This window comes from Pelodiscus sinensis, chromosome 7 (genome assembly GCF_049634645.1).
Source record: "Pelodiscus sinensis isolate JC-2024 chromosome 7, ASM4963464v1, whole genome shotgun sequence".
Lineage (NCBI taxonomy): Eukaryota > Metazoa > Chordata > Testudines > Trionychidae > Pelodiscus > Pelodiscus sinensis.
This window is the reverse complement of record NC_134717.1, coordinates 32,817,999-32,832,309: the sequence shown is the minus strand read 5'-3', so window position 1 is coordinate 32,832,309 and position 14,311 is coordinate 32,817,999. Positions and strand designations below refer to the sequence as shown.

General features: G+C 42.6%; 1 protein-coding gene across 27 annotated transcripts in view; it reads left to right on the top strand.

Moving 5' to 3' along the window:
• BAZ2B (bromodomain adjacent to zinc finger domain 2B) overlaps positions 1-14,311 on the top strand; it is a 337,721-nt gene that overhangs the window by 276,911 nt on the left and 46,499 nt on the right. For all 27 annotated transcript variants that reach the window (XM_075933462.1, XM_075933451.1, XM_075933455.1 and 24 more), the window contains 3 exons: positions 2,461-2,535; positions 7,381-7,627; positions 13,591-13,653. In XM_075933462.1, coding sequence (XP_075789577.1) covers positions 2,461-2,535; positions 7,381-7,627; positions 13,591-13,653 — 385 coding nt within the window. The remainder of the gene's footprint in view (positions 1-2,460; positions 2,536-7,380; positions 7,628-13,590; positions 13,654-14,311) is intronic.

The window sequence follows — 14,311 nt, the reverse complement described above, 5'->3', positions numbered from 1 at the left end:
GGGGAGTTGCCCCCTTCCGGGGCAGACCAGAACTACTCAGACCCGCCTGAGGCAGGGGAAGTGCTCGCGGCACCAGAGGGGATAGGTCACCCCGGGCCACAGACCCTCGGCTAGGTAGGGGTTCCGTAGGGATCGAGGCAGCAAGGATCGCTAGACCAAGCTTGAACGTTCCTCACTCCGGGATGAAGTGTTCATCCCGACCAGTGCGCCTGGCTGTGACTCCAACTCCAGCAATGGAGAGCAACTCCGGGTAGGCAGTTGCTGCATGGTAGGAAGTGACCCAGGGCGGGAGTACTTGAATTACCCCATGGGGTTTAGTGAGTTTCAGCTCGTCCCCACCAACCCGGGCAGTGGACTGTTTCTACCCAGTGGAGAGGGAGGGCCCGGTCCTCCTACCCCATCCTGTGAGCCAACCCTTCCACTGGCCCGCTCCAGGAGTACCCTGTTGTTGGACTTTAGCTGAGAAGGCTGTACATCTGTGAATTAGACACACACATCTGTGAACTTGAGCCAAGAAGGCTATGCACTTGTTAAATAAGGGCATTTATGGGTGGATCTTGGCCTGGAAGGCTGTGTTTCTGTTGAGCCGAGCCCCTCACTGGGGAACCCCAGTCGGGAGAGGGCTGGGCTTCTGTTAATCAAGGACCCTACTCGTAGTTCTTAGCCAAGAAGGCTGTGCTTTTGTTAACTAAGGGGCCGGGTCTCCTTAATAAAGGAATCTCTGCTGGATGATTGGATGCAGTTGTTAGTGTTTATTTTTGAGGGGTTCTGGGGTATGGCTTGGGCTCAACTAGAGCCCGTGACACAGTCCAAATATGACCTATATGTATGTCTTCTAAATGAGGAGGCTTCAGATGAGGCTCGTTTCAATTACCTTCAGTCCCCCTGGAGTTTAGATGCCTAGAATTGGGGGTTGGTGTCCGACCTAGTTGCCTGCTCCAAGAGAAAAGCCCTTAGAAGTGACTCCCTTGACTACTGTGTCAAGTTGGAGTAGGACATCCAGAATTCATAGCACTTTGGGGCATGTGCCTCACTGAGGCAAAACAGATATTTTTTGTGTCATCCGCAGATGTAACTGCTTTGCAGGATTGGGAAAATTTGAAGCCCGGGGACTTGCCATCTTGGCATTATGACTTGTGCTGCCAGCAACCATAGGGAATGGTTCCTTGCCCTTTGGCATATGTCTGCACCTCTCTGACTTTCAACACTAATTAGAAGCCAGTGTGGAAGTAAATCTGAAGAGAATCATTGTGGCCTGTCTTACAGGTGATAAAGAACTGAGACGTGGTGGCTCTTCCCTTTCTGAATACACAAGGAAGATCTGTGCTGCAGTTTGTATACCCAGAGACTCCTGCACAGAGAGGGCTATTGCATGGGTGTCACCAAGTGTGTGAAATCCATGTGGACTAGCACTGAAAATATAGAGGTTATTTACCTTTATAGAAACCTTCTTTGAGAGACACATTCCACTACCCACCCACCATGTCTGCTACTTCACAGTCCTGACATCACAGGCACTCTCAGTAGTGATGGATCTGAGGTAGGAAGAGGTGGCTGCTCCCTTGATACCTTTTTGAAATGGTGTATGTGCTACCCAAATGAGAACTGACTAGAAAAATCTCCAGCAGATGCACACTGAACATGCACTCACCAACTGTGGAATATATTTATACAGACTACATATCTTGAAGGACATCAACATCAGTTGCTAACAGAAGCTACTTACCTTTATTCTTAATTTTCTGGGTGCCCAACATGGCACACCTCGAGACAGTTTTGCAAAGTGCTGATCACTCATGACTACAACTGAAAGTGACTGGAGCTTTGCTTTCACCGTAATACTATAAAAGTGCTCATTATTCTGGAAAACTAAGGCTTAGGTTTCTCAAGTTGGATATCTAAAATTAGTGGATGTTTTTGACAATTTTTTAGCCTTAATGTCTCTGACTTTGTGTCCCATCTGTAAAATGGGATAATACCACCTATTATCAGAAGAATATTTTGAGAATAAATTCATTAATATTTGTGAAACATTTAGACAGCATGGTTAGAGCACTATAGAAATGTTCAGGAGGACATTAATAACTTTGTATTTGGTTCTGGGTTTGGATAGTGTGTGGCAAATAAGGGCTGATGCTACTGAGGATTGTAAAATGAAATATGGAACAACTAGTCATTCTTTCATTTATTTAAAATCCCACTCCTCCTAATTCAGAAACAGCTGCAGAGATTTTGCTCCATGTTTTTAAAGAATATTCACTGTACGCGCAGTCCAGGTTGCACTGGCAACCTGAATTCTGGTATTTCTCTAATTTTTTAGTGCTTGCCTTTCATTTTATTTTAATGGATGTAATTTTTATATATAGTATATATTGATATCGTGTGTGAATCTGACATATACATGTCTTGGTGATATTTTACATGAACTATGTAAAACATTTGTTTTTTTGTGTTGGACAGTGAAATTGATAAAAACATTGATTATATGTCAAATTTAAGGAGAGATAAATGGATGGTTGAAGGCAAATTGCGGAAGTAAGTTATATTTTCTTAAATATTTCAATATGTTTCTTTTGTGTATTTGTTTAAATTTCTACTGTAAAAAATTTGTTTGTAAGACAAAAATGAGCAGATTAGGTTGTGTTACAAAAAATCCAGTAACTAAAATATTTAATTAAGATAGGGTATTAATTTAACATGGCCCAAAGACAGTATTTTACAATCTTTTAAAGGCGCATGAGATTCTGTTGGTTAGTATGCCTCAAAACTGGAGGAAAATCAAATCCATTTTGCATTCTTTGAGATATGTAAGCTACTTCTTATTTGAAGGTTACCGGAGCTGTCATTTTATTGGTGTTAAGAGACTGATTGGATTTGCCACACTTCTCAATTTTAAATATGCTTATAAAGGACCTGATTGTTGTTACAATGGATACCCTTTAAAACTTGCCAGTTACTTTGATTACTAAATAATGCTGCCTCACTATTTGCAATACATCCTCAGTGTCCCTATGGTAAGTGTTGGAAATAATGCAAATACTGAGGTAATCTCATCTATATACCTCAGGCAAAATTGGCAAATTTTCAAGGGGAATCACTATTTTCCTTGTTCGCCCATTCTACAAAACAAAATTCCATACAGCAAGCATAATAGCTCCATCTACCAGGAGGCTAGAAGGCAAAGAATATGTGAATCACATGCGGTGTACATAGCCAGGCTCCACTCCCCTTCCCTTTGCCATCTTTTCCTCCTATTTAGGATACATTGAATCTTTTCTAAGTCCTTTGCGTCAGTACTTACATTTCTAATCCTGTTTCTTCCTTTTTTTTCCCCTTTAATGTGTCTCAGAACGAAGATAGAAGAAGTAAAGAAGAAGGACAAGAGGGAGGTAGAGGAAAAAAACCTGACAGTTAAAAAAATTACAGGGAAGAGATGTAGCTGTGGAGCTCTGTTAATACTATGGATTCCCTAACCATACATGTGTAATGATTTTATCTTTTGGAACAAGCCCAATCATTCCCCCATCTCATCTGTGCCCCAATAGGTCAGTCCTTTCCCAGGAGGGAGGATGTAGTTGAAACAAAGCTGCTGAAGCTCTGATAGAACCAAGAAATCATAGCTATCTTTATTTCCTCAGGGACTCATTCTTATCTCTTCCCTCCATTGAAGTGTCACTTACATCAATGGACAAAGGGAGACAAAGAGCATATGGTCGCCTGCAGAACGAGTAAATTTATGTTCTTGGGAGAACACGGAAGTACTTTGGGCAGGGGTCTCAATGAAATCCTTCAGTTTTGCTGTTGCTGCAGTAAACCCATTGTAGATTAGTTTCCTTTTTCACAGAGAAGCAACTTCAGTTGTAAATCATAACCCAGATGAAGTGCACTTTGTTGTGTTCTTTGGGGACAGAGGGAAGGAATGAAGATCAACATTTGCTAATGATTTGGGGTGTCTCCATTTTCACATGACCAATTTGAAACACCTTTTTAGAGAGCAGTTGCTCTCTAAAGTACTTCTAAAAACCTTGATGTATATCAAGATGGACATTCAGAATTTAAGGCCTGTTTGAAAAGTTAGAGCATGGATGTCTATTTCTTTTCATTGCCTGATTCCAGGAATGTTGCAAAGATCAGATCAGCTTAGATTCATGTCATTTTCTTAATATAAGTAGGTTGGTACCTAGTTGGTTCCATATCTTTGGTTTCTAGCCCCAGTGGACTTTGCATTAGATCTGTTCTGAGATCAGATTATGCAGAAGGTCATTCCCTTCAAAACTTCCTTCTGTGTGTGCCTGGAATTGAAGAGGATTAAAAGGACAGCTTTCTGAAATAAGCCTTTCTCCCCTGTTTGGGCTATGTGTCTGGATACTATCAAGAAACATTCCTCCTTTTTCACCTCCTCTCTTATTTGGAGCATTTTTGTTAAGTCATGTTTTCTGGAAGATTTATCATTGTTCACTTGCTGCTTACTATATGTTGACTGCATTTTACCAGAGTTCATCATGGTCTTGGACTGCAGAATGCTGCCTTTTGATGTCTGTGATGCCTTTTTTATTCATTTTTTTACTTTTCATTTTCAGCTTTATGCAACCTTGGTTTGTATCTCTCCGAGTTGTATCTCTTCATTTGCTTGCCACTGAAGTGGTCTTTTTACATGCCCTTTTCTCTTTTAGGTGCCTTTGGAAATTGTATTCATTGGCTATTGAATTTCCTTATCTGCTGGTGTTTCTGGACAGAATTGTCCTTCAGATTATCTCTGGATTTTTATGGGGGAAGGGATAGCTCAGTGGTTTGAGCATTGGCCTGCTAAACCCAGAGTTGTGAGCTCAATCCTTGAGGGGACAACTTAGGGAATCTAGGGTAAATCTGTCAGGGATGGTACTTGGTCCTGTCATAAGAGCAGGGGACTGGACTCAATGACCTTTCAAGGTCCCTTCTAGTTCTATGAGATAGGTATGCCTAAAGTTTTGAATTTTATATTAATCAGCCTGTTCATTCAGCTATGCTTTTGTCCTTGTGCAAAGAAAACTTTTCCAAAATGGTGGTGAAGGATATACAACTTTACTTCTCTTAGAAAAAAGATATAATTTTCTAAAGTGCATAAGTGATATAGGCTGTTAAGTCCTATTTTCAAAACTGACTTATTTGTTGATGTTCAGTGAGAGTTAGGAGCCTTTTGAAAAACCCACTTTTGAAAATGGGACTTAGGTACCTGTCATGTAAGTATTCTAAAAATGTTACACAAAGTATATAAGAAAAGTCTAAAAATGTGTTTGCTTCCATGAGCAAAAGAAGGGTCTAAGATCTTCTGCATCTTCTAAATTTTAATGTGTATTACAGATTTTTTTAAATATGTCCTGCCAGGAGTAGGTAATTGCTTGCTAATGAGGGGACAGTTACACTAGAGAGCTTACAGTGCTGCTGTAAGTTCTCCAGGATAGCTGCTCTAAGCCAAAGGGAGAGCGCTCTCCCATTGGTTTTTACTGTTCCAGCCCCTGTGAGAGCTAGTAGCTGTGTTGACATGTGAAGCTCCCCAGCTTACAGAGCACTTGTGTCAGTGCATCTTATTTTGCTCAGAGGGTGATTTATTCACACACTTCTCTTCCCATGCAACACAAGTTATGCTGATGTAAGCTGTAATATAAACATAGCCTTGGTTTTCTAAAGCCATTACCACCTCTGGAGCAGTAAGAACTAAACAGTGATAACTGTGTAAGAATACTGCACGATAGTAACTCTTCAGTCTTTATCCTTCATTACTGACTAGATACCATCAGCATTCTAGGGAGCTGACATTTTTGTCATTGTTCTCTAGGCTGCTTTTTAAGAAGCTACCTACTTTCACACTTCTCGTCATAGCCACTTGCTGTATGGAATGTTGTTTCATAGGATGGGAGAAGTGGGACAAGGAACGACAAGGAAAAATTACTCGCTGGTAATTGTGTTTGTCGTAATCCTTCCAGTTTTCCCATCCTCCCTCTCTCCCTCCCCTCTTCTCTTGGAAAACATTTGCCTTTTCTACACTCATTTTTATATCTACTATAGATCAGTTATGTTTTTGGCCTGCTCCTTAAATGACTGTTCGAGCCTGGTTATATATATCGCCTATGATTCAGTGTGTTTGCCTGCTAGCTTCCTGGTAGGTAGAATTATAACATTTGCTCTATGGAATCTTGTTTTGTAGGACTTGTGGAAGGGGAAGGTCTACAACAAGAAATACTGGTATGTATGTTTCTCTTTTGTTTCTTAAAATTAACATATTTGTTAACCTCTGTTAATTTAACTGGCTAGGATTTCTTAGAGTTGAGTCCAGAATATGAAAAGACCAGCCAAAGCATAATGAATCATAGAAACGTTATGAAAACTAGACTAAATATACTTTTAAATGTTTCGATTTAAAAAAAAAAATACAGGATTAAGGATCAAGTTTACTGCAGTTGGATTTCCCACATCTAGCACCCTGGGGACCTGATCAGTCCCAGACAAGAGAATTTGCTTGACCATGGGAGATCAGTGCGGGGAGGGGAGGGCAACCTCCCCATTGTATTCCTCTCCCCAGTCTCATGCCCTGTGAGCTGCGGTAGCCCCCATAGAGCTCCTTGCCCCACTGGCCCTGCCAACTTCCCTGCCTCACCAGCTGCGGGTTCTGCTGCCCCACTGGCACTCCGAGCAGCCCCTGTTGCTGTTACTGGCTACAGGCTACATTGCCCTTCCACAGCTCCTGGCAGCCCCTGTTGTCCTACTGAACCTCCTGGTGGTCCTGCAGGCTTCGCTGGCCCTGCTGGCTGGCTCCGTTCTGCTACTGGGCCCCTCTAGTCCAGCAACATCCATACAGTCCTGGACCACAGAGGTTCAACCTATATTTCCTTGCTAGCACTAAGATTAGTTAAGCAAAATGATGTTTTTTGGTTTATTATCAGTTTTCAGCTTTTTTTTAGACATACATTTTTAATCGTGATCTTTTAAAATGAGCAGGTAAAATGCAGATTTCAGTAGGTGCAGTGCAAAGGAAAAGAAGAAATTAATAAATTAAAGAAAGGTTGAAATGGGCTCTTCTCTTCATCTTACATGGCTGGTCATTGAAAATTCCTCTTTATCCTATATGTCTTTTGTACAGGAGCTCAATGTTAGTAGAATTCACCCTGGAGGCAAGAAATCCAGTGTAAAACTAAATATATTTTAAAGGACCAGAATTCTGTACAAAATGTTCTATAATGTGAATGTCAGGCATGGGTAACAAAGAGTGAGATAGCAGAAGGCTGTTGTAGGACAGAATTAAATTTTTAGCTTAAAATGAGTGATGCAGTTTGGAATGGAGTAGTGTTTGTGTATGATGCAACTACAGTCAATAATACCAATTTGTATACCATGTGTTTAAAGACTTAGAATCATTCATGCCAAGAAAACTGGCAAAAGAGATACTACGGTGGGTGGTGACATAGGAGAAGAACAGCATTCATTGGGTGGTACACCCACTTCAGGACGCAAACGGAGACGGAAGGGAGGAGACAGTGATTACGATGATGATGACGATGATGATAGTGATGATCAAGCAGATGAAGATGATGAGGATGAAGAGGACAAAGATGACAAAAAGGGAAAGAAGGCCGAAGTTTGTGAAGATGAGGTAGGAAATGTTAATTTATTCAAATAATAGCTTTTTTAAATATACAAGAATGGAATTTTCTTTATAGAATAGATTTGAAAATTTTATAAAAAGGAAAAAATCACAATAAACTAATGTGCGTCTGATTTTTTTTTAATTATTTGATATTTTAATTTCTTTGGTAAGCTGTTAGCTTTCTTAGCCGGTGTATTTGATTTATTTTTTGTTTGCTTGTTTTCACTTAATCTTGATTTTCATTTCTCTGAGATTGCCTTCCTATGCAAAGTCTTCTTAAAGACTATATCAGGTTCAGGGAGCCAAATATTTTAGCAAATAAGCATGAAAGTAGTTTTCTGGAAAAAGCATGTGTTATTTATAAGGATAGCTTCAATTTAGTCAGTACAGAGAGAAATTTGGCGTTTGATATGGTGTCTCATGATATTTTTATCAATAAACTAGGCAAATACAACTTAGATGGGGCTACAATAAGGTGGGTGCATAACTGGCTGGATAACCGTACTCAGAGAGTAGTTATTAGTGGTTCACAATCCTGCTGGAAAGGTATAACAAGTGGGGTTCCGCAGGGGTCTATTTTGGGACCGGCTCTCTCCAGTATCTTCATCAACGATTTAGATAATTGGCATAGAAAGTACGCTTATTAAGTTTGCAGATGATACCAAGTTGGGAGGGGTTGCAACTAATCTGGAGGATAGGGTCATAATTCAAACTGATCTGGACAAATTGGAGAAATGATCTGAGGTAAACAGGATGAAGTTTAATGAAGACAAATGCAAAGTGCTCCACTTAGGAAGGAACAGTCAGATTCACACATACACAATGGGAAGCGACTGTCTAGGAAGGAGTATGGCAGAAAGGGATCTAGGGGTTATAGTGGACTGCAAGCTGATATGAGTCAGCAGTGTGATGCTGTTGCAAAAAAGCAAACATGATTCTGGGATGCATTTACAGGTGTGTTGTGAGCAAGACACGAGAAGTCATTCTTTCGCTCTACTCTGCGCTGGTTAGGCCTCAGTTGGAGTATTGTATCCAGTTCTGGGCACTGCATTTCAAGAAAGATGTGGGGAAATTGGAGAGGGTCCAGAGAAGAGCAACAAGAATGATTAAAGGTCTAGAGAACATGATCTATGAAGGAAGGCTGAAAGAATTGGGCTTGTTTAGTTTGGAAAAGAGAAAATTGAGAGGGGACATGATAGCGGTTTTCAGGTATCTAAAAGGGTGTCACAAGGAGGGAGAAAAATTGTTCTTCCTAGCCTCTGAGGATAGAACAAGAGGCAACGGGCTTAAACTGCGGCAAGGGAGGTTTAGGTTGGACATTAGGAAAAAGTTCCTAACTGTCAGGGTAGTCAAACACTGGAATAAATTGCCCAGGGAGGTTGTGGAATCTCCATCTCTGGAGATATTTAAGAGTAGGTTAGATAAATGTCTATCAGGGATGGTCTAGACAGTGTTTGGTCCTGCCATGAGGGCAGGGGACTGAACTCGATGACCTCTCGAGGTCCCTTACAGTCCTAGCATTCTATGATTCTATGAAATTATAATAAATAATATCCATTGTGAAACTGAGACATCACGTGTGACTACAAGCTGAAAGAAGGGAAGGGGTTTTCGTGAGTTTTAGCTGAAACCATATATGTATGTGTATTTTTAAATTAAAGGATAATTGAAAATTGCCGGAGAATTTCACCTTTGAGTCTTTGCAATGTCTCCAGGTTGATGAGGGTGAGAAGAATAGTCTTTTTCTGTCCCATGGTACTCTTATATTTTAATATCCAATATCCTTATTGGACACAAGGCGGGTAATTAAGAATATTTATTAGCTTGTTAAACTGAAGTGCCTTTGTTATAGTAAAACTGAGGTTTTTGTAGACATTTCACACAATCTCAAGCAACTTCATGCAAATCCAACAGTGTGAAGTAGTGGAAGAAGTCTGGGAAGAGCCAAAAGATTACTAAATTTGAATCCTCTTTTTGTTCTTTTTTGCTGTCTGACCTCTAGCATGTCACATGATCTTTCTTTGTCATTTTACCAGTTTATAAAATAAGCTCATGAGATTTCTTTACCTACAATACCTCGCAGTTGCATTGTGAGAATGTTGTTACACTATGCTTTATATGCAAACTAGGGATGTAAAGGACTAGTCAACTAGTCCTTCCCCCCTCTCCCCTTTCTGTCCCTATTAGATAGAGGCAGCAAGGGGGGGAGAGAAAAGAAGGGTACTTCAAAGCAACAGCACTATGCGGAACCCAGGGGCAGCTGGGGAATCCCCAGCTGATTTCAGGTTCCGTGGAAATGCCTCACGAAGCCCAGGGTCAGCTGGAAAGTTCATGTGGGCTCTTCTGCTTTGAAATGCACAAGATGCCCCATAGGGGACTCTTGTAGGTTTCAAAGCTGACACGCTGTGTGGAGCCCAGGGCCAGTGGGAAGTGACGCTGACTCCAGGCTCCACGCGGGTGCTTCCGCTTTGAAATGGTGGGGCTCTTGTGCATTTCAAAGGAGGAAAGCGGAAGTGCCTATCAACTAGTCAAGTAGTTGATGGAAATTCCATTGACTTCGTGACTAGTACATTTATTGGTATTTAATATCCTTAATCATAGGCATGTGCAGCACATTTCATTAGGGTGTGCACCCAAAGAATTTTTTAATTCCCCATTAGCCACATTCCTGACCCTGTTAGCCACGCCCCTGACCCCCATTAGCCACACCTCTGGAGGTAACACACTCTGGGCAAGATGGACACATGACCAAAAGGTGTCATGTAACCCCCTCTCCCCAAGGATTTTTCCCACTATCCTCCTACCAATAGGGATTAGTTCCCCCCCCCCCCCCCAACTCCCCTCATGCAGCTATCCTGCAATTGCATTACTCCAATGTGTGAGACATTAACTCGGGGTGGAAAGGATGGGGGAAATGTTCCCTCTAAGAGTTTCCTCCGATGAGCTGAATGAATTTTGTGTTGTGCACCAGTACTAAGTTCATGTGGCTTGTTTGGATGTGGCACCCAAGTTATTAATAAATATCTCATAAACCTCTACTTTTTCCCTCTGCTGCCATGTCTCCTCCCCTTGCTCTGTCAGCTCCCCTGGTGCCTGCTGCCCTTCAACTCCTCACTCTCCCCTGCTGTCCTGACTCCTGCCCTTCTCACTGCCCTCAGCCTTCCTGAGATCTGCGCCCCTCCACCATCCCTTCTCTCCCCCCTGTGCCTACTCCTCCAGTAGCCCCACTCTGATCATGTGAGCTACCCCTCCTCATCCCCTCTCCTAACATCTCCCTTTACACACCTGCCCTGCCTCTCTCCTCTGGTGCTGGTCCCTCCCCTGCAGGTGTCTGCCCTTCTGCTTCACTCCCAGAATCCCCATGGCACCTGCACCTTCCCTTACCCCTGCACCCTCTTGGTGCCTCCCCCTTCCCTCACTGCCCTTGCCTCCTTTTTTCCTGATGCCCACCCCTTCACCACCCTCTGCCCCCATTCACCTCATGCCCCTGTGCCCTCACACATGCCTTGCTCCATCCCGCCTTCCTCACGCCCACCCCTTCTTTCAAGCCTTCTCCCAAGCCTTCTTCCAGCACCTCCCCTTCTCCTCTCTAGCCCCCAATGCCCTTATCCTCTCCTCTCCCAGCATCACCCTGTCCCCCCTCCCACTGACACCTCCCCTACTGCCCTTTTCCTCATTGTCTCCACTTGGCCCCCTGGGATTTGCCTCTCCTCTAACCTGTCCCTTAGTGCTTTCCCCTTTCTTCTCCTGACCTACCCCCTCCCTTCAGCACAATCCCCTTCCTTTCCCACTCCTTCCTCTTATTTTTCTCCCTCCCCTCCCTTTCCCTTCCCTTCCCTTCAGCTTCTGCCTTCAAATTAGTAGGGCTGGAGTCAAAGCTGGCCCAAGCTACAGGCTGGCCAGGCCCTAGCTGGGGCATCTCCGGGGCGCCGTGAGGTGCTGCCAGGCAGGGATGCCTCGGGTGGGGGGAGTGCTGCGCAGTGTTGCAGGGCCTGGCAGGGGCGTCCCCAGGGCGCCGCATAGTGCTGCCGGGCTGAGGGGGGCACCTCAAGGGGAGCCGCACGGTGTCCCCAGGGCACCTCAGGGAGTGCCGTGTGGTGCTGCCGGGTGGGCAGGGGCATCCCCAGGGCTCCGCGCAGTGCTGCCGGGCCGGGGGGAAGGTGTCTCGGGAGCTACGCGGTGCTGCTGGGCCGGAAAGAGGCACCCCCGGGTGCATAAGTGTTGGTGCAGTGGGGCCCTGGGGACGCCCCTGCCCAGGGGCAGGGCCTCAGCTATTTCTGGAGCTGGGCCGCACTGTTTGAAAGTCCCAAGTCGTGATGTCACGCCATAGTTGGGGGTCTCCCCTCTCACCATGCTCTCTCTCTGCCCCGTAGGTGGCCGTAGGGAATTTAAAGTGAGGGTTTGCGGCGCCCTGTCACAAATTCCTCTCCTTCCCCAGCAGCCACTAGCTGGCCTGAGACATTAGCGTTTACCTAGGTACACCTGGCACACCCTGTGTGCACGCCTATGTCCTTAATGCACACTAGTGGTGGCATTCAAATCCATCCCAATACCTTTGGGAGCTCTCCTTCTGGCCACCATTCTGGATTCTGTATGGAATTACAGTAATCCCTTCGTGGTGTCTTTCTATCCTTCTGAATGAATATAAGAGATACAGACAGAACTTTTGCATGTAAATTGTCTCATAAGCAAAAAGAGTGAGGAATGCAATCCCCTTGAAAATGCAAAATATGGATAAAAGGTGAAGTTAAATGAGAAAATGAAATTTGAGTTTTCCCTAAAACTATGTGAAATACTACAGTAACTGGGCTGGGTACAAAGTGTGGAGCCCATTTAATACAGAAATTGCCTTTAACTAACCTTTTCCAATTATTTTAACTGTGTGGAAAAAAGTCTTGGTGTTTTCTGATTCACTTCAAGATATTGCAGAATGTGATATCTGTAATAAATACAGAAAGTCCCATTGCATGTGTGAAGTTTTACAGTGCTGCATTTTGTGAGCCACAAAGTATAAATAGAATTTCACAGAAGGTTAGAATGATTTTTGTAAAAGTTAAATTATCTTATTTCTGTATGGAATGCATCTCTCCTCCCAGTCACCTCATCATGATTATTGTTGGAATTTAACTCACATTTTTGGGTTTAACTCCAGTTTCATTTTTGCTTTTCACCTTTAAAGTGTATGTAGGTAAAATTTCAGCTGTTCACATAAAGAATCACATAGGGGAAGCTACTATCTTCTGTTTCAGAATGAAGGATAATTGAGTCCTCCCAAGAATATTACAGAATTATCTTGGAACTGTACTATAGTTTGCTAAGTACTCACTGAATTGAATTACAATTCTTATGGAAATTATCCTTATTTCTATCTGTAATTTCATCAAGGAGAATTTAAAGCTTACACTTTTCCATCATGGAAGTTCTCTCTTTAAAAATCAAGTATTCGTATTTCTCATACACATTGTTGCCATTTAAAGTGGCTTTGCATTTTCTTGTGAATGTTGAAAGAAGACTCCAAATTCTCTCCTTTGCCAAAGACTGACTTATCGGATTCTGACATTGTTCCATTATTTAATGTGAGAAGAAAAACCTAAAAATTAATGTAAAAGAGCACAGAGCTTTAAACTTAATTAACTAAATTACATTTTAAAGTGTTCACCTGCAAGGTGAATTATTTCTTCTCTTTAAAAGAAAAAGTTTCAACAAAATTGACTGGCCATCTACTTTTCCCCATACAGTTACATTTGGGGAAGGAAAAGATATAACATTGTAGATGTGAAGTTATATATTGCATAATCACATATGTTCTACAAACATATAGTTCCAGTTTCTGCACACAACTCCTGCTGGTATAAATGGGAGTTACATCCATGTCTGAGGGTAGAATTTGACCCACAGATTTGACATCACATATATTTTTTACATTATCTTGAAATAAACGATTATGACCATGTATTTGTTGGGTGTAGGATGATGGGGACCAGGCAGCAAGTGTTGAAGAATTAGAGAAACAGATTGAAAAACTGACGAAGGTAAGAGATTTTCATTTTAGTGCTGTCTGTTTTATGCCTTTAGCACTTTTTCTGCATGTGGTTTTTTTCACAGAGCAAAAGATGACACAGATCCCAGCTTATCTTCCCATTGCTGCCTTTCCTCCCATTCTCCATGTGCTTGTGGTTGATTCCTGACCCTCACATAATTTCTTAACTCCATAACCCTCTAACTAGTGCTTTTACTTCCAGTTTATCAGCTCCCAGCTTACTTACTGCTGCTGATCTTACTTTCGCTGTGGCAAGGTATCAGTTTAGCAGCCACTCTTCTTTCTGACATATAATCAAAGAGGCTGACAAAGGATGCGCAGTTGTCAATAGGTCAATTTACAAACGGGAGACTGCTGACAACTATCCAACACTTCATTCCACAGATGACTATTCTCTGATCCTATTGAGTGCCACCAAAAAAAACCTACACCATCTACTCAAGAAACTAACTGAGGAAGCACAGGAACAAATCCTCACAGAACACTCCTAGAGCCACAACCAGGGGTATTCTCTTTGCTACACTAGAACCATAATCCTGGAAATTCTGGATAACCCATCATCTCAGGCATTGGCACTCTTACAGTAGGGTTGGTTCGCTATATATTGTCTCTCTCCTCAGGCCCTATGCTACCAGTACTCCCAGCTATCT